At 44.7% G+C, this 25,740-nt stretch overlaps 1 protein-coding gene across 1 annotated transcript in view; it reads right to left on the bottom strand.

Annotated features, from left to right (window-relative positions):
• The window catches only part of LOC126106240 (AT-rich interactive domain-containing protein 1B-like), a 173,006-nt gene that overhangs the window by 102,996 nt on the left and 44,270 nt on the right, over window positions 1-25,740 (bottom strand). Inside the window, exons 3-4 of the mRNA XM_049912467.1 lie at window positions 20,195-20,335; window positions 2,906-3,178 (exon numbers count right to left, since the gene is read on the bottom strand). Coding sequence (XP_049768424.1) covers window positions 2,906-3,178; window positions 20,195-20,335 — 414 coding nt within the window. The remainder of the gene's footprint in view (window positions 1-2,905; window positions 3,179-20,194; window positions 20,336-25,740) is intronic.

Raw genomic sequence — 25,740 nt, 5'->3', positions numbered from 1 at the left:
TCCTGGACATCTGATGATGGATAAATTCCGAAACACATCATATGAGCAGTAAAATCATTGCAGAGACATGGCTGTGAGGACGGGGCGCCAGTCGTGCTTGGGTAGCTCAGTTGGTAGGACACTTGCCCGCGAAAGGCAAAGGTCCCGAGTTCGAGTCTCGACCTGACACACAGTCTTAATCTACCAAGAAGTTTCATATCAGCGCACACTCCGCTGCAGAGTGAAAATCTCATTCAGTAAATCATTCATTGCCTGATGTCCAACTTCCACCATTGCGATACAGTAACCCTGAATGCCGAATTTCAAGTTTGACGTAGGATAACAAATGAGAGAAGAAATACTACTTTCGTGTGATAAAATTACAATTTTCGAATTTTTTTCTTTGCTTGTACTGTGAAATCTTGCTTCTTACCAAATTTTATGGCTCTAGACCAACGGGAAGTATCCTATGGTTTATGATGATTGAGCTCGCCAGTATCAAAATGTGTGACAAACTGCCATACCTTTTGGGTGCACTGACTTAGAAACTTTAGATCTTTGTATGTGACATAAATTTCAACTTGATACGTCAACCAGTCTCTGAGAAAAAGCGAGTTTTTAACAGTCGGAAGGACAGACAGAAGGATAGCAAAGTGATTTTACACTACTGGCCATTAAAGTTGCTACACCAAGAAGAAATGCAGATGCAGATGCAGATGCAGTGGACAAATATATTATACTAGAACTGGCATGTGATTACATTTTCCGCAAATTGGATGCATAGATGCTGAAAAATCAGTACCCAAAACTTACACCTCTGGCTGTAATAACGGCCTTGATACGCCTGGGCATTGAGTCTGTAAGTAGGCTGTTTAGTTTTTTTATTGGTAACGCCACGTAGCGCTCTGTATGAGGATCGCTGGCTGTGCTGCGTGCAGTCTGTGACTGGTTTGCATTGTTGTTGGCTGTTGTAGTGTTGGGCAGCTGGATGTTAACAGCGCGTAGCGTTGCGCAGTTGGAGGTGAGCCGCCAGCAGTGGTGGATGTGGGGAAGTGAGATAGCGGATTTTTGAGAGCAGACGATCTGGACGTCTGTCCATCAGATACATTTGTAAGAATGGATGTCATAAACTGCTATATATATTACGGCTTTTGTACACTATTAAGGTAAATACATTGTTTCTTCTCTATCAAAATCTTTCATTTGCTAACTATGCCTATCGGTAGTTAGTGCCTTCAGTAGTTTTCATTTAGGTGGCAGTATTGGCGCTCGCTGTATTGCAGTAGTTCGAGTAATGAAAATTTTTGTGAGGTAAGTGATTCATGAAAGGTATAGGTTAATGTTAGTCAGGGCCATTCTTTTGTAGGGACTACTGAAAGTCAGATTGCGTTGCGCTAAAAAATATTGTGTGTCAGTTTGTATAATTTTTCTAAGGGGACGTTTCAAGTCAAACAGAGCTTGGATGGGGTGTACAGGTACAGCTGCCCATGCAGCTTCAACACGATACCACAGTGCATCAAGAGTAGTGAATGGCGTATTGTGACGAGCCAGTTGCTCAACCACCATTGACCAGACGTTTTCAATTAGTGAGAGATATGGAGAATCTACTGGCTAGGGCAGCAGTCGAACATTTTCTGTATCCAGAAAGGCCCGTACACGACCTGCAATATGTGGTCGTCCATTATCCTGCTGAAATGTAGGGTTCCGCAGGGATGGAATGAAGGGTAGAGAGACGGGTTGTAACACATCTGAAATGTAACGTCCGCTGTTCAAAGTGCCGTCAATGCGAAGAAGAGGTGACCGAGACGTGTAACCAATGGCACCCCATACCATCACTCCGGGTGATACGCCAGTATGGCGATGACGAATACACGCTTCCAATGTCCGATTACCGCGATGTCTTCAAACACGGATGCAACCATCATGATGCTGTAAACAGAACCTGGATACATCCGAAAAAATGAGGTTTTGGCATTGGTGCATCCACGGTCGTCGTTGAGTACACCATCGCAGGCGCTCCTGCCTGTGATGCAGCGTCAAGGGTAACCGCAACCATTGTCTCCGAGCTGATAGTCCATGCTGCTGCAGACGTCGTCGAACTGTTCTTGGAGATGGTTGTTGTCTTGCAAACGCCCACATCTGTTGATTCAGGCATCGAGACGTGGCTGCACGATCTGCTACAGTCATGCGGATAAGATACCTGTCATCTGGACTGCTAGTGATACGAGGCCGTTGGGATCCTGCACGGCGTTCCGTATTACTCTCCTGAACCCACCGATTCCATATTCTGCTAGCAGTCATTGGATCTCGACCAACGCACGCAGCAATGTCGCGATACGATAAACCGCAACGCGATAGGCTACAATCCGCCCTTTATCAGAGTCGGAAACGTGATGGAACGCATTTCTCCTCCTTACACGAGGCATCACAACAACGTTTCAGCAGGTAACGCCAGTCAACTGCTGTTTGTGTATGAGGATTGGGTTGGAAAGGTCCCTCATGTCAGCACGTTGTAGGTGTCGCCACCGGCGCCAACCTTGTGTGGATGGTCTGAAAAGATAATCATTTACATATCACAGCATCTTCTTCCAGTCGGTTAAATTTCGCGTCTGTAGCACGTCATCTTCATGGTGCAGCAATTTTAGTGGCCAGTAGTGCATAAGGCTTCCGTTCCTACTGACAGGCAAGGAGCTCAAAAAATGAGAAACACCTGTTACAACTGACGCCAAATAGATACAGATAATACCGGTTAATAAGAATTAAAGTACCGGTATCGGTTTGAACCGGTCTGTTTCTCGCGATCCGACTTTAAAGCCGCCCCTAGCCTCCAGGTCTGCGGCGCTGTGACCCGCAGTATATCTCGGTACAGACGGGGGTTTTGTATCACGCACGCCCCCAGCCACCCTGCCACAAAACAGAGACGCGCAGGCAGTGTTTTGTCGGCGCTCGCCCGGGGGTTGCAATCTGCGCCCGCCGAGGCGGTCTGCGGCTGATGGCATTACGGCTACCTGAAATAGCCAATCTATAGCAGGGGGCTTTGACGGGCGCGCCGCGCGCAATCTTTTGACCCCATCAGCGCGGCTGCCCCCAGGGGACAATGGAAACAGTCGCTCGCCGCCCACCGACGGCTTTTCTTTGTCCGCCGCGTGTGCCGAGTTGCCATACACGCTGCGCCCGTCCGCTGGGCGATTCGTCTGTTCTGCGGGAGACGGCAGGACCGGGCAGGCGAGCCGCTTCTATAAGCGCTCCGTGCGATCGCAGCGGTATTACTTCCAAAAGAACGGAACAGTAACAGTCATCTTTCTATCCTTTACAAAAGCGTGTGGACAAAGTCACTCGCAGGGGACGCGTGTCACATCTCGTACGTCAGTTCGCAACCGATTCGCCTCCAGTGCCTATTTCACTACTGTGTCAGACCGTCACCCTGTGGCCACTAAAGCGTAGTTAGTATGCACAGTTTTTCGAACCCTTCACCGAAGAAGACGAAGTAAATATTCCAGTATTCGAAACAAGAGTCAGTGCCAACATAAATAACCTACAAGGGAAGCCACGACGTTCGAATCACCGATTTACTTCAAACTTTGTACACTTTTCATTGTTCATAAGGACAACATAGTTCGGCGGTGTGGTGTCACCGCCAGACACCACAATTGCTAGGTGGTAGCTTTAAATCGGCCGCGGTCCATTAGTACATGTCGGACCCGCGTGTCGCCACTGTCAGTGATCGCAGACCGAGCGCCACCTCACAGCAGGTCTTGAGAGACGTACTAGCACTCGCCCCAGTTGTACGACGACTTTGCTAGCGACTACACTGACGAAGCCTTTCTCTCATTTGCCGAGAGACAGTTAGAATAGCCTTCAGCTAAGTCCATGGCTACGACCTAGCAAGGTGCCATTAACCATTTCTAGAGAGAGTCTCACTTGTATCATCAAGAATGCTGTATACAAATGATGGATTAAAGTTAAGTATTCCAGCAGCTACGTACTTTTCTTTATAGCATTAATTACGTATCCTGTTTCAGACCTAAAGCAAGCCTGCGTGTGTAAACGCGTGCCTTTCGGTTACCCGTCTCTGTGGACTGGCTGTCTTGTCAGTCCACTACAGGCGGAATACCGGAAATTAGCCACGCCGGACATTTGCCACACTTGCCCCTTCGCCACGTAGCTTGAGTAGCGATCCCTCAGGTAAGGGACGCCTTTCCTCGTACTACTTCTGTCCGCTTTCAAACCGCCGTCTCCACATCTTACTCGATACAACCAGTACGTAAGGGACCTTCTTCTACGACATCTTGGCGAAATACAGAGCTCCTTTTCCGAAATCGAAATATTTATATCGTTTGGGAAACTAAAGCAATTCCGACGACTATGTCAGTATGTAATTAGTGCTGCCAAGTATAAATATAGATTCCTCTGTCTGTACGGTAGCTTCCTTTCACGCTTACTGATGGCGATAGAAACAGTCCATCGCTATGGGAGCAACAAGAAAGGAACGCTGTAAACAGAATGCACTCGAGAGATTTATACGAAATAAATTAATATCAGACGGAACTGATCCCCCTTGGTACACAAAACACGACAGAAAGCTGCTGCAGGAGCACCGAAAAAGGCACGTATAATTAAGACGAGGGCAAAATCTCCAAGATTGGCGAAGTTTTACTGTGGCTCGAAATTTGGTGCGGATTTCAATGCGAGATGCATTTAATAGTTTCCACAATGAAACTCTCTCTAGAAATGTGGCGAAAAATCCGTAGAGATTCTAGTCCTATGTTAAGTAAACCAGCGGAAAGGCTCAGTAAGTACCTTTACTGCGGGTCGGGAGGAGAAGGAGGAGCAAGAGGAGGGGGAGACAAGGGACTCAACCCTTCGGAGCAGGTAAAATCGTGGCAAATGTCCGCCGTGGCAAATGTCTGCACACCAGTTAGGCGTACTGCTTAGGCAATTTCGCGAAAATCTCACGGGAAGTTTTATGCGTCAGAGACGCGCCGGTGCGTTGCTACGAAATGGTTCGAATGGCTCTACGCACTATGGGACTTAACATCTGAGGTCATCAGTCCCCTAGAACCTAGGACTACTTATATCGAACTAACCTATGGACATGACACACATCCATGCCCGAGGCAGGATTCGAACCTGCGACCGTAGCAGTCGCGCGCTTCCGGTCTGAAGCGCCTAGAACCGCTCGGCCACAGCGGCCGGCTGCGTTGCTACGCTGACAGGGGAAACTCTCCCGTCGGATTCCGTTCAGATTTAGTGGTAAGATGACTCAGTGTATATCAAGTCAGAAACTGAACACAGGTCAAGCATGAAAACAGTAAGAATGTAAACTGAACTGCAACAAAAGAAGCAAAATAGAAAGTGAAACGTCCAGGTTCTATGTACAACATCGAGCGAACTTCAGTGGCCGAGGCGTCGTGTATATGTGGTCACAGTGTTTGACTGCGAAGGGGGGAGATCCTTGATCAAATCTCCCTCGAGCCCTATATATATTTCTTCAAAATTATGAACTGTACGTCCGATCACTGACGTGTCAGTTCGCTATATTCAAATTTGTATCTGTATCATAAAGTAAGGTCCTTTTGCAAGAGTAAGGTATAAGGAAAGGGATCTCCAGACGTGTATGCCCAGTCTTTATTCCACACAAGATATTAGACTTATATGTTCCGTTTTGGAAGTTTTGACTCTTGAATTCCACTGTTGTAACATGCACTGAAGCGCCAAAGAGGCTGGTATTCAAATACACAGATATGTAAACAGGCACAATACAGCGCGGCGTTCGGCAACGCCTATATAGGACAACAAGTGTCTGCTGCAGTTGTTAGACCGATTACTGCTGCTACGATGGCAGGTTATCAAAATTTAAGTGAGTTTGAACGTGGTTTTATAGTCGGCGCACAACCGATTGCACACAGCACCTCTGGGGTAGCTACGAAGTTGCGATTTTCCCGAACGACCACTGCACGAGTGTACCACGAATATCAGGAATCGGGTAAAACATCAAATCTCCGACATCGCTGCGGCTGGAAAAAGATCCTGCAAGAACAGGGCCAGCGACGACTGAAGAGAATCGTTCAACGTGACAGAAGTGCAACCCTCCCGCAAACTGCTGCAGATTTCAATGCTGGGCCATTAACAAGTGTCAGCGTGCGAACCATTCAACGAAACATCATCGATATGGGCTTTTGGAGCCGAAAGCCCACTCATGTGCCCTTGATGACTGCACAGCACAAAGCTTTATGCGTCGCTTGGGCCCGTCAACACTAACATTGGACAGTTGATGACTGGAAACACGTTGCCTGGTGGGACGAGTCTCGTTTCAAATTGTATAGAGCAGATGGACGAGTGGAGACAACCCCATGAATCCATGGACCCTGCATGTCAGCAGGGACTGCTCGAGCTAGTGCAGGCTGTGTAATGGTGTGGGGCGTGTGCTGTTGGAGTGATGTGCGACCGGTGATATGTCCAGATACCAATCTGACAGGTGACACGTACGTAAGCATCCTCTCTGATCACCTGCAACCATTCACGTCCATGGTGCATTCCGACGAACTTGGGCAATTCCAGCAGGACAATGCGACTTCCCATATGTGCAGAATTGCTATAGAGTGGCTCCAGGCACACTCTTCTGAGTTTAAACGCTTCCGCTGGCCACCAAACTCCCCATACATGAACGTTATTGAGCATATCTGGGATGCCTTGCAACGTGTTGGTCAGAAGGGAGCTCCACCGCCTCGTACTCTTACGGATTTATGGACAACACTGAAGGATTCATGATGTCAATTCCCGCCAGCACTGCTTCAGACATTTTTCGAGTCCATGCCGCGTCGTATTGCGGCACTTGTGCCTGCTCGCGGGGACCCCACACGATATTAGGAAGATGTACCAGTTTCTTCGGCTCTTCAGTGTATTTCACACTCGTTTATTTGTTATTTTGAATTCAGTCAGAGGTCTAAGCGGGATCTCGCCTGCTGTCACTATTCATCACATTTACTTGCGACGGTAAAATATTCTTACCGCATGACTCATAATCTATACCCAATGTACAGTAAGGCAGCTGCCAAGAGTTCAGAAGGAGAACAGACACGTCACTGACCGAATAGAAAGTTCGTAATTTTATGAAAAAGAAAATGGTGTGTGAGAGAGCTTTGAAGGCGGATCCCCCGCTTCGCAATTCAAAACCGTGACCACACAGCTACGAGGCCACAGTTTCTGCTTTCCGCTCGATGTTGCACATGTTGGGCATGGAGCGTTCACTGTGTGTATTTGGCTTCCTTTTCGCAGTTCAGTTCACCTCATTCCTGTTTTAGTGCTTAACCTGTGTTCATCTTTTGACGCGCTATCCACTGTGACATTTAACGACTAAATCTGAGGGGGGTGTGATGGGAAGTTTCCCTTGTGAGCACGAGATGGCAGCGGTCATGTGGTCAGAACTCTGTATTCAGCGGATCGCCGGATCGAGTCCCGTTCATTTCTTTTTAATTCATATTTTTTCAACACTAATCATCAGTGCAACGGGAATTCCACTGTCAAATGCAGGGGAGAGAGCAGATAGGTGGAAAGAATACATTGAAAGCCTCTATGAGGGTGAAGATTTGTCTGATGTGATAGAAGAAGAAACAGGAGTAGATTTAGAAGAGATAGGGGATCCAGTATTAGAATCGGAATTTAAAACAGCTTTGGAGGACTTACGGTCAAATAAGGCAGAAGGGATAGATAACATTCCATCAGAATTTCTAAAATCATTGGGGGAAGTGGCAACAAAACGACTATTCACGTTGGTGTGTAGAATATATGAGTCTGGCGATATACCATCCGACTTTCGGAAAAGCATCATCCACACAATTCCGATGACGGCAAGAGCTGACAAGTGCGAGAATTGTCGCACTATCAGCTTAACAGCTCATGCATCTAAGCTGCTTACAAGAATAATACACAGAAGAATGAAAAACAAAATTGAGAATGCGCTAGGTGACGATCAGTTTGGCTTTACGAAAAGTAAAGGGACGAGAGAGGCAATTCTGACGTTACGGCTAATAATGGAAGCAAGGCTAAAGAAAAATCAAGACACTTTCATAGGATTTGTCGACGTGGAAAAAGCGTTCGACAATATAAAATGGTGCAAGCTGTTCGAGACTCTGAAAAAAGTAGGGGTAAGCTATAGGGAGAGACGGGTCATATACAATATGTACAACAACCAAGAGGTAATAATAAGAGTGGACGATCAAGAACGAAGTGCTCGTATTAAGAAGGGTGTAAGACAAGGCTGTAGCCTTTCGCCCCTACTCTTTAATCTGTACATCGAGGAAGCAATGATGGAAATAAAAGAAAGGTTCAGGAGTGGAATTAAAATAGAAGGTGAAAGGATATCTATGATACGATTCTCTGATGACATTGCTATCCTGAGTGAAAGTGAAGAAGAATTAAATTATCTGCTGAACTGAATGAACAGACTAATGAGTACACAGTATGGTTTGAGAGCAAATCGGAGAAATACGAAGGTAATGTAGTAGAAATTAGAACAGCAAGAAACTTAACATCTGGATTGATGGTGACGATGTCAATGAAGTTAAGGAATTCTGCTACCTAGGCAGTAAAATAACCAATGATGGACGGAGCAAGGAGGACATCAAAAGCATACTCGCTATGGCAAAAAAGGCATTTCTGGCCAAGAGAAGTCTACTAATATCAAATACCGGCCTTAATTTGAGGAAGAAATTTCTGAGGATGTACGTCTGGAGTACAGCATTGTATGGTAGTGAAACATGGACTGTGGGAAAACCGGAACAGAAGAGAATCGAAGCATTTGAGATGTGGTGCTATAGACGAATGTTGAAAATTAGATGGACTGATAAGGTAAGGAATGAGGAGGTTCTACGCAGAATCGGAGAGGAAAGGAATATGTAGAAAACACTGATTTGGCCGGCCGCGGTGGTCTAGCGGTTCTGGCGCTGCAGTCCGGAACCGCGGGACTGCTATGGTCGCAGGTTCGAATCCTGCCTCGGGCATGGGTGTGTGTGATGTCCTTAGGTTAGTTCAGTTTAAGTAGTTCTAAGTTCTAGGGGACTTATGACCTAAGATGTTGAGTCCCATAGTGCTCAGAGGCATTTGAACCATTTTTGAAAACACTGATAAGGAGAAGAGACAGGATGATAGGACATCTGCTAGGACATGAGGGAATGACTTCCATGGTACTAGAGGGAACTGTAGAGGGCAAAAACTGTAGTGGAAGACAGAGATTGGAATACGTCAAGCAAATAATTGGGGATGTAGGTTGCAAGTGCTACTCTGAGATGAAGAGGTTAGCACAGGAAAGGAATTCGTGGCGGGCCGCATCAAACCAGTCAGTAGACTGAAGACAAAAAAAAAATAATGTTTTGGCTCATCGGTGTACAAAAACTATCCGCCGAACAGGCCTTGGAAGGTCCTACGGTACCGATCGGCCGCCGTGTCACCCTCAGACCACAGGCGTCACTGGATGCGGATATGGAGGGGCATGTGGTCAGCACACCGCTCTCTCGGCCGTATGTCAGTTTACGAGACCGGAGCCGCTACTTCTCAATCAAGTAGCTCCTCAGTTTGCCTCACAAGGGCTGAGTGCGCCCCGCTTGCCAACACCCATCCAAGTGCTAGCCCAGCCAGACAGCGCTTAACTTCCGTGATCTGACGGGAACCGGTGTTACCACTGCGGCAAGGCCGTTGGCATCGGTGTAGAAGTGGTTTCGTAAATCACGACAGGCATAAATTTTCAGGAAAACATAGTGCGTTTTGTCGTTTACTTATCGGTAATTATAATACTTGTTGTGATGATAAGAATTAGTAAACAACCAAATAACATTAGAAATTCAATAAAAGTTCTTGTAAATACATCATATTACTTTCAAAAGTTATAGGTGTTAAGTAATACGACTAATTATGAAAGAAATATACATTTAAAATTAGCATGAGAGGGACTCTATCCAGCGATCCATCGATTACGGTGCTTGAATGCTAACCACATGAACGCCGCCAGCCCCTGTTGCAGGTCGCAACGCACTGGAACATCATTGCCGAGTAAAACTTCTCTTACGAATTCCTCGAAATCGCCTTCTTATAATTATGTTGTCCTAATGGACTATTAAAAGAGTACAAACTCTGGAGTAAATCCGTAATGCGAACGCAGTGATCTCTCTCTGTTCGAAGTAGTAGCTGCTTAAATTACTTAAAAAAAGGCAACGCCTCCCGTCCAGTTTGTACGCCTATTAGATTGCTTTCAGAGTATGCTGATACAATACTTAGCAATCATATCCAGCCGCACACCCGACGACCGTGAAATTGCAACCACTCAGGAAAGGAAAAAGGCCCGCTGAATTACAGATCATTATCACTGACGTCCATTTCCATTAGGATTATGCAACGCGTACTGTATTTGGGTCAAATAGTTCAAATGGCTGTAAGCACTATGGGACTTAACATCAGTCCCCTAGACTTAGAACTACTTAAAACTAACTAACCTAAGCACATCACACAAATCCATGCCCGAGGCAGGATTCGAACCTGCGACAGTACCAGCAGCGCGGTTCGGGACTGAAGCGCCTAGAACCACTCGGCCACAGTGGCCAGCTACTGTATTTGAACATTATGAATTACCTCGAAGATAACGGTGAGTGGAAACATAATGAGCACCAATTCGGAAAATATCGTTCTTGTGAAACAGAACGTGGTCTTTAATCGCACGAGGTAATGAGTGTTATCGACAGGGGATCTCTAATGTATTCCATATTTCTAGATTTGCAAAAGATTTTTTACACCGTTCTTTACAAGTGACTCCTAATTAAACTGCTTGCCTTTGGAGTATCGGGGTAATTTTGTGACTGCATTCGTGATTTCCTGTCAGAAAGGTTACAGTACACAAGTAACCGTCGGAAATTCATTGAATAAAACAGAAGTTACGTCTGGTGTTCTCCAGGGAAATGATAAAGACTCTTTGCTGTTCCCAGCCTACACAAACGATTTAGAAGATTGTATGAGCGGCTCCCATAGATTGTTTCCAGATCATTCATTTATCGTCTAGTAAAGTTACCATAACAACAAAACCAATTACGAAATGACTCACACACGATATCTGAATGGTGCGAAAAGTGGCAACTGTCTATCAGTAAGGGAAACTGTGAGGGTATCAGCATGAGTACTAAAAGGTATCCGCTGAATTTCGGTTACACGATAAATCACACAAATCTAAAGACTGTACATTCAATTAAATGCTTGTGGTTAACACTTACGAATAACTAAAATTGGAGCGACCACATAGACAACGTTGTGGAGAAAAATTAGTAAAACTGCGATCTATTAACAAAACAATTATAAAACACATCTTCTAAACAGACGGCCTACACTACGCCTCTCTTTCCTCTTCTGGAGTACTGCTACGCAGTATTGGAGCCGCGTCAGGAAGGACTGACGTAGAACATCGATAAAGTTCAAAGAACGGCAACTCGTTTTCTATTATCACAAAATAGGGCAGAGAGTGTTACATATATGATACGTGAGTTCAGCTCTGAACGTGCAACTACTTTACTATCGCCCATCTGCATGCGAAGAGATGATCATCATAATAAAATATGAGAAATCAGAGCTCGTACAGAAAGATTTACACCTGTTAGTGGACATTAATATAGGACATGTCCTTCCTTCGCCTTGATTACAGCCTGAAGTCAGTTGAGAACACTTTTAGTTAGGTGCGTGAACGTCTGTGGAGGAATGGCAGCCTATACCGCCCCTTTCTTTAGGTAATTTTGTTGGTTGCCTGGTGCATCACCCGTGTTTCATTCTAATCCGACCGTATCAATTTCAAATTCACAGTTTGGCAGTGTATTCCCCCCCCCCCCATTATTATAACAAATATGTGTCACATGGTATCTTATTATAGTTTCTGCGTCTTCCTGTTGCAGTCTTATCCACCTGAAGGTAAGCATATTATCACCCCAGATCGCTCATAACTGAACCAATAAAACTATTTACTACTGAAGCGATTTATTATCCCATTCAACAATAATTATCTATTTTTTATGTTTGTGCATATAAACTGTGCTTGTAGCAAAAGCAGTTGCTTTCGCTAAATAAAAGCACAGAAGTTAGGCGATCTAATAAATTTTATCAAGTATAAAACGCAATTTATATTCTGTAAGGATATAAAACACACATCGGACTGTAGTAATCCACTCACTCACGTCACGGAGCTCAACGGCCAGCTGTAAAGACAGCGGCACACGTTTACGGTTATCTGACTGCGCAGTTTATTTTTACACACTTTAATATGGTTCAAATGGCTCTGAGCACTATGGGACTTAACTTCTGAGGTCATCAGTCCCCTAGAACTTAGAACTACTTAAACCTAACTAACCTAAGGACATCACACACATCCATGCCCGAGGCAGGAATCGAACCTCCGACCGAAGCGTTCTCGCGGTTCCAGACTGTAGCGCCTAGAACCGCTCGGCCACTCCGGCCGGCACACTTTAATATGTAACACCATTGTCACTAATTTATAAAACATATGCATGTACAGTAACATTTATTGATCGAGTCAGAAAAAAGTTATTTCATTCTGAAACTGAGAGAACTATCGCAGGTAGCAACAGCCAACAGGCTATTGATCCCTGTAGCAGACGATGGCTCGTCGACATGTCGACATCTGGCTATAACAGGGGCCCGGTGTAAATGAACAAATACCGAAAATAGTGTGGTTGGACTAAGCGTGGCATCAGACAAAAGCAACGTGTTCACATCCCAGTAAGAGGGGGAAAACTGGAGTGTTGTCCCACCCGCAGTACCCGCAACTATGCTAACTACATCATTTGCAAATAAAGGATATGAAACTTCATCCCGACTTGTCATTTACCTTGATGGCACAAACACATTGGAAATGTTGCCTTGCAAAGCTTCTACCATGACGACTCGAATGGCATGTTGTGTGCCTACCTTCTAGGCGGCGCGCGATGCAGTTCAGCGACATCTAGCGCTGTACGCTAAGGGATGTGGACATTGGTTGCTATGTGAAATATGATTGTTACGACTCACTCTACCAGTGATCTCAATTTCTACATACACTCTGTATATACTGACAGAAAAAATCGGACGCAAAAGATTAAATGGTGTAGGGAAATGAACTTGGGGAAGAAATTTGTCTAGGTAACATATTTAAATGATTAACATTGCAAGATGATACATTAGAGTAATCCATTATAAATATGAAACGCTGGTACGCTAATACACGTGTAACCGCCAGAATGTTGAATGCAAGCTTGCAAACGCGCATGTATTGTGTTGTGCAAGTGCTGTATATTAGACTGTGGGGTGGTGTTCCATGCCTTTCGCACTAGGTCAGTACAGGGTTCGCAGATGGCGCTGGAGTTGTCGTCCGATGATATCCAATATGTATTCGACTGGAGTCAGATCTGGTGATCAAACAGGCCAAGGCAATACGTCGGCACTCTGTAGAACATGTTGGGTTACAGTAGTGGTATGTGGGCGAGTGTTATCCTGTTATAAACACCAACTTGAATGCTGTTCATGAAAGGCAGCACAACAGGTCGAATCACCAGACCTAAGTACAAATTTGCAGTCTGTTTGCTTGGGATAACCACGAGAGCGCCTCCTGCTGTCACAGGAAATTGCACACAAGGGCATAACTCCAGGTTGTAACGGAACATATTAAAGGCTTTACTGTACCGAAGTATGTGATACCCTCCAAATTCAACCAGTTTAACGAGTATTTATGATTATAGAAAAGTTATTGTGTATGTTAACAATGATTGCATAACATGTCTGCATAAACAGTCTACCCATTAAATTATACTGAGTAACTGACCCACACAAAAGTTAATATCAGTTGATCACTGATACAGCAAATGTCATCATGTAAAAACACTGAGTTCATCGTAAATAATTAATATGAAGTACGAAAAATAGTGGACAACTTAGGTGTTTTGGATCTCCTTAAATAAAAATCACCCAGTGAAACCTATTTGTTCACTAGGAGCGTTTTCACTCAGTATTCACGAAATCAATCCTATTTTAGACCAAAACCAATGTAATTCCTAATAATTCATGTTATTCACTTATTTATGCAAATTAGAGAAGTCAATTGACAAACTTCTAAAAAACGGCCTTTTTGTAACAAAGAATTATTCTCTCAAGTCAACAAATCTGTCTGTCATTTTAATAACATGTTAAATTATGTCACTCGATGCAAATTAATAACTTTTCTGCACAAATTATGATAACAGATGTACATGTGACTTGTAAACTATATCCCTTTTTAGTAGTTCTTTGACAATGTTATAAATACAAGCAGCAAGAACGGTCGGGAGGCAGTCGGAATGTCACTTTGGTAAAGTGTGTTTGCGTGTTATTGTTTGAGGTGGATAAACAATGCAAAGAACATGTAACGGAAGTACTACTTTGTGTTGAGTCATGGTCTTTGGTGGACAGTGGAATTAAGATGGCCACCAGAGTAATAAATATTTGAAGTTTACATATTTGTTGGTTTCGCTCGTTCTTTATCATCAAAAGCACATAAAAAACACGGGACCTCATGTTTTTAACCCTAGACGACCAAATTTAGAGCCAGCATCAGCATCGAGACACAGCAGCGATCCAGCAAGTAGCAGCGATTACCACAACACAATGCATTTTAATGGCGCCAACCTAACATCAAGTGCTAACAAGCTCCGTAAATGGGAGTGAAATAGTGCGATTATAGCATTTAGCAATATCTACGACTAGGCGACCATTACAAGGTGTAGGTCCAATGTGTCCAACTTGCAGACAGGTTGTTTGCAGGCCCTCAACTGGACTCCTTCTAACCAACGAACGGCCATCGCTGGCACCGAGGCAGAACCAGCTTTCATAAGAAGAGGCCTCCAACTCACCCTCCAATGACCTCGCAAATGGTGGTGGTTTGGGGTCAGTGGAAACCACGCTGTAGTGCGTCTCGCTTGGAGCTGTGCTTGAAGTAATCGATTTTTAATGGTTCGTTGTGTCACTGTGGTGGCAACTGCTGCTCAGATTGCTGGTGCAGATCCAGTACGACCGGCCAGAGCCATATATCAGACACGATGGTCTACCGTCTCGTTAGTGCTACATGGCCTTCTGGAATCGGGTCTTCTTGCGATTGTACAATCCCGTGTCCACCGCTGCCAGCAATCATGTACAGTGGCAAGTCTTTCTGCAGTATTGCAGAAGGAAGATTCAGGTTATCGTAGTCCTGTTACACGATCTTGTACAAACTCAGTGAGGTGTTAACAATCGCGTCATCACCGTCTTGAAGGCATTCTTAACTAACATCAACGCACCAATTCCACTCTCAAAGGGAACCAACGGTCACGATCGTTGCAGCGCGTATTTAAGGGAAGGTTTACTACGAGGGCTGTCCAGAAAGTAAGTTACGATTGATCGCGAAATGAAAATCACAGTGAAAATCAGAAATGTTTCATTTGTAACAGTTAGCTACACCTTTCACCTACTTCTCTACGTAGTCGCCGCCAGACACCACACTTGCTAGGTGGTAGCTTTAAATCGGCCGCGGTCCATTAGTACATGACGGACCCGCGTGTCGCTACTGTCAGTAATCGCAGACCGAGCGCCACCACACGGCAGGTCTAGAGAGACGTACTAGCACTCGACCCAGTTGTACGACGACTTTGCTAGCGACTACACTGACGAAGCCTTTCTCTCATTTGCCGAGAGACAGTTAGAATAGCCTTCAGCTAAGTCCATGGCTATGACCTAGCAAGGCGCCATTAACCATATCTGGAGAGTGTCTCACTTGTATAACCAAGAGCGATGTACCACAATGATAGAATTAAAGTTAAGTATTAAAGAAGCTACGTACTTTTCTTTAGTGCATTCATAACGTATCCTGTTCCAGACTTCACGCCCGTCTGCGTTAGATAGCGTGCATTTCGGCCTCCTCTATCTACAAGGTGTTGGCACATTTGCCAACACATCAAAGGCAGCCGCCAGTGCATTCCGCCAATTCTCTACGCTGGCCTAAAGCTCGTTGTCTGTGCCAAAATGTTGTCTTCATAGCCAGCGGTTCGTTTGAGCAGAGATGAAACTCAGTGGGAGACAATTACGGGCCGTATTGTGGGTAACCAAACATTTCCAATTGAAACGATGCAGGAACATCTTCATTGCCCCTGCAGAATGAGGCTGAGAATTGTCTTGAAGGAGAAACCGCACGACAGTTATGTAATGTTGGTTGCATAGCTTCAGGGGAAAATTCTCACCAGGCCCTCGTACTTGGCGGGAGACACTATTTTCTATAGCATGTTTACGCGCTCACTAAGAGCTCAGGAATGAAAAGAGCGACGTAATTCTACCTAGAGTCATACTAGAGACACTGCCCAACACATCTTTGCAAAGCTTTATCGGGTTTTCATAGTCGTTTCCATTTCGCGACCGATCGTAACTTACTTTCTGGACAGCCCTCGTATCTTTCGCCCGAAAAAAATATGTTCTTTGAGATTTTATTTTCTCGGGATGTATTATAGATATCAATGTCAAATTTGGTCAAAATGTTTACTTATATTTCCTCTACAAACTGGAATTTTTTGACCGGAAATGTCGAAGAGCAAAGGCGGAACTGCCGTCGGAACGAACAAAATTTCGATGTAGACCTCCACGCACGGTATGTCGCAGGTCAGCCGGCTCGTCTGAAATCAAAATTGAGTTGACGTTAGCGAAGTATATAAGATGAGTTGTACCTCGCTTAAGTTATATGGACCATAGGAAACAAAATGGCGGCCATTTGAAAAAAAATAGGTTTTTTCATCGATTTTTCAACTTCGTCGGACAAGTAAAAATATTTATAGTCGATGGAACGGAATAAAAGTGGTAGAACTCCTAGACAATTTAGTTAGCTTCGTGGGAAACAAAAAATCATGCCAATCGGTTCAGTAGATTTGATGTTACAATACCGCGCAATAAACAAAAGTCATTTCGAGAAAAACGCGTTTGAAGTTTTGGCCACATATAAATGCAATATTATGCAACTTACGTTCAATCTGCTATTCCGGGTCCATAGCCTAGTCCTTCCTCTTCACCATAGAGGGCGTTCTGCTCGATCTTGGCCATCCTGCGCTGCTCCAGAGCCGCTCGTACGGCCGGTGACAAGCGGTTTTCGGCCGCTTGAATGCGGTGGTCGTCCGAATGCTTGGAGAACTGCGTCGAACAGAGTCCCAGGTCACGTCCATCGTTGTCATGGTCTTCAGAATTGCTGAATACCCTTCTTTGGAGCTGCTCACTGCCACGAAAGTCCCAGTCTCCACAGTCTTTGCACCAGAATGCAAATGCTTGGGGACTGACTTCCAAACACACGCGTTCAAACTTTCATTTGAACTTTGTATGTTTCCTCCCAAGCAACGGTACAGTAACTCATTCTCTGAAAGGACCTCGTAGATCAGATGAATCACTTTTTGAACTTCTTTGGAGAGCGGCTGGTCTTTCTGATATTCGTCCATATGTCCGGTAGCCTCTGTAATGTGCCACTTGCACCAACTAGTTTCCCCACCCGGACAATTTTGGTGTAGTCGGTGGTCATCCGTCGAACACTTGTCGAAATACGTTGCCCAAATTGCCTTCTTCATCTGTTCCACCGAAATGGAATGCTGTCGGATTGCCAACTCGTAGTACGCCGTAAGCTCCTTGATCACTTTATCAGTTTTAGTCATGAGCAAGCACATTTTTCGCGGCTAAAAAGTCGAAATTCCCGAAAAAACTGGTCCATGAAAAAAGCCGATTTCAGGCAGGTGCATTTTTTTGTTGAACCGCAAATAACAAAAGTTTCCGATCCGTATTCGGAAAAACTGTTTCAGGGGTGGATCCTAAACACTTTTATGGATCCAAAAATGTAATTTTTAAAAAATAAATTTTTTCAACCACAAGATAGTAAACCTCCCCTTAAAGAAAACCTGATGTGCATCCTTTTAGTGGCGCTATCTCTGTCACATGTAGAAACACGCTTACCAACTTTCGTTTTATGTCGCAGAGCTCCTACTTCGTGTTGTAGTTTCTTCCCGTCAGTGTGTATATACTCATAGCTATTAGGAGTAGTATATTTTTAAGTTTGTTAGTATCTCCAAGTACATGTGGCAAGAGCAGAGTTGCGCTCTACCAAAACTACGGCTCGCTAGTTTAGTACAGAGCATAAATGACGTAGTAAATGATAGGATTACCGACAGTACTGGTAGCATTGGTACAGGAAGAAACATAGTTGAATGTGTGAGAGAGGAACTGTGAGCCGACGACTTCTCTTTGTCTTTTGTTTGTTTTGCACGTAATTAGAACTGCACACCGTTCAGTGTTAGCCCATTGCGAATTTTATGTCCTTACAAAATATAACTTCCATTTTATAAGTAATAACAGTTGGGTGATGGCATAACTTTGGTGCTTTTATGTAACCAAAGAAATTATTTCTGATTTAACAATTTACATGCAGAACACACAAAAATCTCTACAATTGCTATTGTTATTTTGTACGCATCAGAACGTTCTTCGTCATGATCAAAGGCAAGATTTTACTATTAATTGTTGTTAAATTCGAAAGTTTTTTGTGAATAACAGAAAAAGGTTTCCTATAAGTCCGACAATCTTTATGTCTTTGGCTGTGATTTTTTTTTTTTAATTTTTACATACTTGTTGACGAAACTGCGTTTTCTAGTGCTATGTGCTAAACCTGTATTGTTTTCTTGGTTTCGCATTACAAATCTGTTTCGCATTACAAATCAACACTTTTAGAATACAGGCGTAATTAAACATTAACAGTTTCAGTTTTGCTGTAAATACTGTTTAATCTTGAGTAACAGACAGGGCGATAACTGTATAGAACAAAAAACTTTCGTAGGTTTCTTGGCCTTTTACATATATTCTCATTAAGTTTCTGGATGGTCCATCATTTCCGGTTTCTAGGGTAATCTAATAAGACACCGATCCATACGCAAACAAAGAGTTCGAAATGAGGTAACGCCCAATAGCTATGCAACACACCTACTATACAGGTAATGCAGTAACGACCTTAATGACCAAAGCTACTAGCAAAACTACAGTAGTCTACTCTTATTTGAGATAGTCTGGGGTCTAATGGGAGATTTACAACTGTAATTTTGTATAAAGTTTCACATCTCCTCGTAAACCACTGAATCGATTTCACCGTATCAGTTACTATCCGCAAAAAATCCCTGTATGGATAAGAAGTACATACCTCCAGTAGGGGTGGTAGTGTGACGAGGGTGATGTAGAATGCAGAAGCATGCAAGTAATAGTAGTAGGTACGTATGGAGCAATTACAACTAAAATTATGTATATACCGGGTGATCAAAAAGTCAGTATAAATTTGAAAACTGAATAAATCACGGAATAATGTAGATAGAGAGGTACAAATTGACACACATCCTTGGAATGACATGGGGTTTTATTAGAACCGAAAAAAATACAAAAGTTCAAAAAATGTCCGACAGATGGCGCTTCATCTGATCAGAATAGCAATAATTAGCGTAACAAAGTAAGACAAAGCAAAGATGTGTTCTTTACAGGAAATGCTCAATATGTGCACCATAATTCCTCAACAATAGCTGTAGTCGAGGAATAATGTTGTGAACAGCACTGTAAAGCATGTCCGGAGTTATGGTGAGGCATTGGCGTCGGATGTTGTCTTTCAGCATCCCTAGAGATGTCGGTCGATCACGATACACTTGTGACTTCAGGTAACCCCACATCCAATAATCGCACGGACTGAGGTCTGGGGACCTGGGAGGTCAAGCATGACGAATGTGGCGGCTGAGCACACGATCATCACCAAACGACGCGCGCAAGAGATCTTCCACGCGTCTAGCAATATGGGGTGGTTCTAATAAACCGCATGTCATTCCAAGCATGTGTGTCAATTTTTACCTCTCTATCTGCATTATTCCGTGGTTTATTAAGTTTTCAAATTTATACTGACTTTTTGATCATCCGGTATATGTATGATTCGGTAATATGTATGAAAATACTGTGGGATATAAAGCCCTGCCGCCTCTAGGTATGAAGATGGGGTCGAGAAGCTATGACATGTCAAAATATCAATCTTTTCGATCCAATATTAATCTGGATAATTGTAAACATAGTCTAAATGGCTATAGCTCAATGCCGCCCTCCACCACAGAAAAAGGTGGAGAATGCAGAGAAGCTGGTAACGCACGTGCTTCCGTGTGCCACACGGGGAACCCCCTCTGCACTCGGCGCGTGCTGGAGACGGCCACTTGCACCTGCTCCGGCAGTGCTGCCAACGACCGCGCGCACGGCGTCGCAAGGTCTGCCAAGTTGGCAGGGAGGCGGCGGGCTGGCGGCAGTTTCCTTTCATTAATTTCAAGTCGCAACTGAGGGAAACTCGATTAGTGGCGGTTACGCTCGACAGCGACGTGGGAAGGGGTGAGAGGGGGATGAGTTGTAGAGTGGTAGGGGTGGTGAGGTAGTGGTGAGGGGGGGGGGGATGGGGGGTGGAGACGCAGGAGACTGGAGGAAACCGCGACAGCTGTTGGGGCTTCACAAGACGAGGCGCTGCTTGCTGCGACGGAGAATTATGAAACGTGGCGGCTCTGGAGTAAGTAATAACTCTTGTGTTTTTTCGAGAGAGATGGAGAGCTTTGACGTAATAGCAACTCAAGATACTTTCTTACGCTAATCTTCCTATTGAAAGGCAAGAGGAAGCAGATGAAGTTATGTTGGGGGATGTGACGTTAGGAGAAGAATTTGAGAAAGCACTGAGTGACCAAAGTCTATACCAGGCACCTGACGCACGCGACATTCCCACAGATTTACTGAGATCCTTGGGAGGATCATCCATGATAAAAATATTCCACCTGGTGTGCAAGGTAATTTTTGTCTATGGCCGCGCGGGATTAGCCGAGCGGTCAGGGCGCTACAGTCATGGACCGTGGCGCTGGTCCCGGCGGAGGTTCGAGTCCTGCCTCGGGCATCGGTGTGTGTGTTTGTCCTTAGGATAATTTAGGTTAAGTAGTGTGTAAACTTAGGGACTGATGACCTTAGCAGTTAAGTCCCATAAGATTTCACACACATTTGAACATTTTTTTTTTGTCTACAGGAGAAATATCATGAGACTGCAAGAAGTGTGTGATAACTCAACTTCCGACAAAGGAATGTGCTGACAGGTGTGAAAATTATACAGGGTGAGTCACTAACTATTGCCACCAAGAATAACTCCGAAAGTATGATAGGAGCTGAAAAGTTTGGGACATTGGGGCCATAATATCACGTTGGTTTTTTGTTGCTAGGTATGGTCGCTTCAGAGATATGAAGGTCAACATGGTTTTTTAAATTGGGTGCTATAGTTTGGTACTTATTCTCTGATAGCGGCTATCGAGACGAAGCCAATGATGTGTAACAGTAAGGTCTTTGAAGGTCAACGAAGGTCACAAAGGTGGCATGAACGTCCATTTACAGAAGGTGTTCGAAGTGATGACCATTGGTGTCAATGCAGTGCCGCAATCTTCTTATAGTGGATTGAGTGGCATTCATCACTTCGACACTTATCGCCAGCCAGAGTGGCCGAGCGGTTCTAGGCGCTACAGTCTGGAACCGCGCGACCGCTACGGTCGCAGCTTCGAATCCTGCCTCGGGCATGGATGTGTGTGATGTCTTTAGGTTAGTTCGGTTTAAGTAGTTCTCAGTTCTAGGGGACTGATGACCTCAGAAGTTAAGTCCTATAGTGCTCAGAGTCATTTTGACACTTATCGAAGCACAGATCTGACAACGCGCCCCGCCTACAAATAAAAATGCCGAAATACTTATGAACAGTATGTGTTTGTTCCTCATTCCAGATGTCTTAACGCGTGTGGTTATTACTTTTGGATGGAACCATTCCACATGTCTTAGCGCGTGGGGTGATTACTTTTGGATGGAGCCGTTCCAGATGTCTTAACGTGTGTGGTGATTACTTTTGGATGGAACTATTCCAGATGTCTTAGCGCATGGTGGTTATTACTTTTAGATAGAACCATTCCAGATGTCTTAGCGTGTGTGGTTATTACTTTTGGATGGAGCCATTCCGTGATCCCGTTGCGGCTAGTGTTCGGTCCTCATTTAACTGCCCCTCATGTAAACCACCCCATATGTAGTCTGGTTCGATCAAAGGTAGCGTTTCTGTTGTGCGTAATTCAAATAAGTGGTCATTGTTAATCGCAAATCCGGATCAACTGGCAGTAATACTCAGCTATCCTCAGTTTTCCAAAAATAACTAACCACTTACACTCTGTCGCCCTCTCGTTCACTTCTTCTCTCGTGTCCGTTTCTATTGGCTCTCGTAGTTTCTTGTAACATGCCCCTATTGATGTACTCATCACCAAATGTAAAGTCTGTTTTTTCTCTTTCTGTGCTATAGTAGTTAGTTTCTGTTGTGCGTAATTCAAATAAGTGGTCATTGTTAATCGCAAATCCGGATCAACTGGCAGTAATACTCAGCTATCCTCAGTTTTCCAAAAATAACTAACCACTTACACTCTGTCGCCCTCTCGTTCACTTCTTCTCTCGTGTCCGTTTCTATTGGCTCTCGTAGTTTCTTGTAACATGCCCCTATTGATGTACTCATCACCAAATGTAAAGTCTGTTTTTTCTCTTTCTGTGCTATAGTAGTTAATAAACTTTTGTAACAAAGTATATAAGATGTAACGTGTAACATGCTTATCGTAATAAATGTAACGCAAAATACGTAGAATGCCTAGTTATATGGCCGGCCGCGGTGGCCCAGCGGTTCTAGGCGCTTCAGTCCGGAACCGCGCGACTGCTACGGTCGCAGGTTCGAATGCTGCCTGAGGCATGGATGTGTGTAATGTCCTTAGGTTAGTTAGGTTTAAGTAGTTCTCAGTTCTAGGGGACTTATGACCTCAGATGTTAAGTCCCATAGTGCTCAGGGCCATTTGAACCTCGTTAGATGTCAGGAACGGGCCGATGGCTCTAATATTGACAGCATAGATAGGCAAATAAATAAATACACTCTACGACAAAAAAGACTCACCACATAGGAATTATCCGAATGCGACGTAAGTCGGTAGATATGACGCACGACTACAGACAAACAATCGATTACAATTTGAGAGAAGTTGATTTAGTCAAGAGAAGGAGCTACACAAACTAAACAAGTGAATAACGTGGCGACTCACCTCTGGCCCTTGTGTAAACAGTTATTCGGCTTGGCATTGATTGACAGAATTGCTGGATGTCCTCCTGCGCGATATGGCACTAGACCATCGCTCCTGGTTGTCGGCCGGTATGACAAGCGACAGTCAAGGTGGTACCCCTCCACTGTCTGGAGTGCCACCAGACGCGCCTTCGTTTGTCAGCGGGCCTCAGTCCAAAGCGGAACAACACTGAAGACAATTCTACTCCAGTCAATGAGATTCGAGGCCGAAGACGTGTCTCGAGACGACCGAACAGCAGTGCGATAACATCCTGACTGTCACCCACCTTACGGCACGACAAACAGGAATTAAAGTGTGGGGATGCCATTTTTTTGGTTGTCATCTGTGGCACACTTACAGGCACAGCGGTACGTCGGCAGTATTTTACGCACCGTTTTGTTGTCCTCCATGGCAAGCCATCGTGTACTTACGTTTCAGCAAGATAACGCCCGCCCGCACACTGCGAGAGTTTCCACTGCTTGCCTTCGTGCTCACCAATACCTACCTTGGCCTGCAAAATCGCCGGATCTCTCCCCCACTGATAACGTTTGGAGCACTGTAGGCGGGGCGCTTCAACGATCTGGGGATTTTGACGATCTAACTCGCCAGTTGGACAGACTTCGGAACGATATCTCTCAGGAGGACATTCGATAACTCTGTCAACCAATCCCAAGGCGAATAGTTTCTTGCATAAGGGCCAGAGGTAGACCAAAGAGTTGCTGACTTGCTCAATTGGTGAAACTTCTCCTCTTGAATAAATTGTCCATTTTTTCCGAAATTGTCATCATTTGTTTGTGCCTACAAGCACATCGCATCTACCGATTTCAGTTCCTTTTGGGTGTTTCTTTTATGGTGCTTAGTTTTTTTTCTTAGAGTGTATAATAGCAGGTAACATAGGTACAAATACAGACATGTGGAAAGTTATATGATGTGTTGATACTACAGAGTTTAGTGTTGTGATCCACAGATGCTATGCAATGGAGGTTGGCCTTACACTATGTTATAACAGCAGGCAATGAAGGTGTGGATACAAAAATATATTGAGTTACTTTGGCAGTGTACATGCTATTAGGTCATTGTTTACAGGAGTAAATGTAGCTACCCACATGGTACGACGGCAAGCACTGTATAGGCTGCCTATACGTTACAAAGGCAGGTAATGGAGGAATGAATACGGACATATGACAGTTTACACGGATAGCAGGCGTCTTACGAGAGATGGGACGATGCTGCGCTGTACATCGTTGCGATCTGAAGGTTCTACGGATTTAATGAAGTTTGAGGTCGGCCCCGATAGCTCAGTGGTCAGGGTGAGGGATTGCCGTCCTATGGGCCCGGGTTCGATTCCCGGCTGGGTCGAGGATTTTCTCCGCTCAGGGACTGGGTGTTGTGTTGTTTCCATCATCATTTCATCCCCATCCGTCGCGCAGGTCGCCCAATGTGGCGTCGAATGTAATAAGAGGCGGCCGGACGTGCCCCCTAAGGGGGTTCCCGGCTAATGACGCCAAACGCTTCCAGTTCCATTGAAGTTTGAGAAAAGAACATCGTGCCAACATGGTAAAAAATAGGCAGAAGAACGGAAGAAGGTCATTCTGAGAGGATGAAGAGTTTTTGGGAAGCAAAAAAGAAAAACGTCCGGACATAAAATTATGAATTCAAGTTCAATCGCTCTCCTAAAGGGCAACAATCGTTATAATAATAAATAAAAGGGTGCAGCATGAATGAATTATTCCAATGGGACGGATATCGCTAGATGTACATGTATAGACGAATGACTTGTTACAGTTGCCTCACGTGTTTCAGAGGGACTTAACTGCTAAGCTCATCAGTCCCTAAGCTTACACACTACTTAACCTAAATTATCCTAAGGACAAACACGCCCATGCCCGAGGGAGGACTCAAACCTCCGCCGGGACCAGCCGTCAAAGGATGACTGCTTGAAAATTGCAAGACGCACAGAAAATCAACACGTATGAGTGGATAGAGCGACTCTCCAAGTTTTTAACTCACATGATGATGATGATGATGAGCGTTTGGCGTCATCGGCCGGGAGGCCCCTCGCGGGGCAGGTCCGGCCGCCGTGGCGCAGGTCTTATTACATTCGGCGCCACATTGGGCGACCTGCACGCCGGATGGGGATGAAATGATGATGAACACAACACAACACCCAGTCCCTGAGCGGAGAAAATCTCCGACCCAGCCGGGAATCGAACCCGGGCCCGGAGGACGGCAATCCGTCACCCTGACCACTCAGCTACTGGGGCGGACAACTCACATGACAGATGCCTCATATGTATACCGTTTGCCTTGCAGAAAACGTCTATACCTGTGTGCAGTTCACTGAAACCCCTGGCATGAATTGACTGCGACAGCGCGACAACAACTGAGTTTGGAAATCAGTTCATTAGGCTGCCTGTCTATGGTCACGATCTAATTCGATGCGACATTACGGTGCGGATGGTATGTCTTCATGTTCTTAAGCATAGGTTCCCAAGAAGAACTACGCCACGGCGTGTAATACGAATTGATACTACGAGAGACGTTCTGTTGA

The sequence above is a fragment of the Schistocerca cancellata genome, chromosome 10 (assembly GCF_023864275.1).
Source record: "Schistocerca cancellata isolate TAMUIC-IGC-003103 chromosome 10, iqSchCanc2.1, whole genome shotgun sequence".
NCBI classification, from domain to species: Eukaryota; Metazoa; Arthropoda; class Insecta; order Orthoptera; family Acrididae; genus Schistocerca; species Schistocerca cancellata.
The sequence above is the reverse complement of the archived record's forward strand: the minus strand, read 5'-3'. Positions and strand labels throughout refer to the sequence as shown.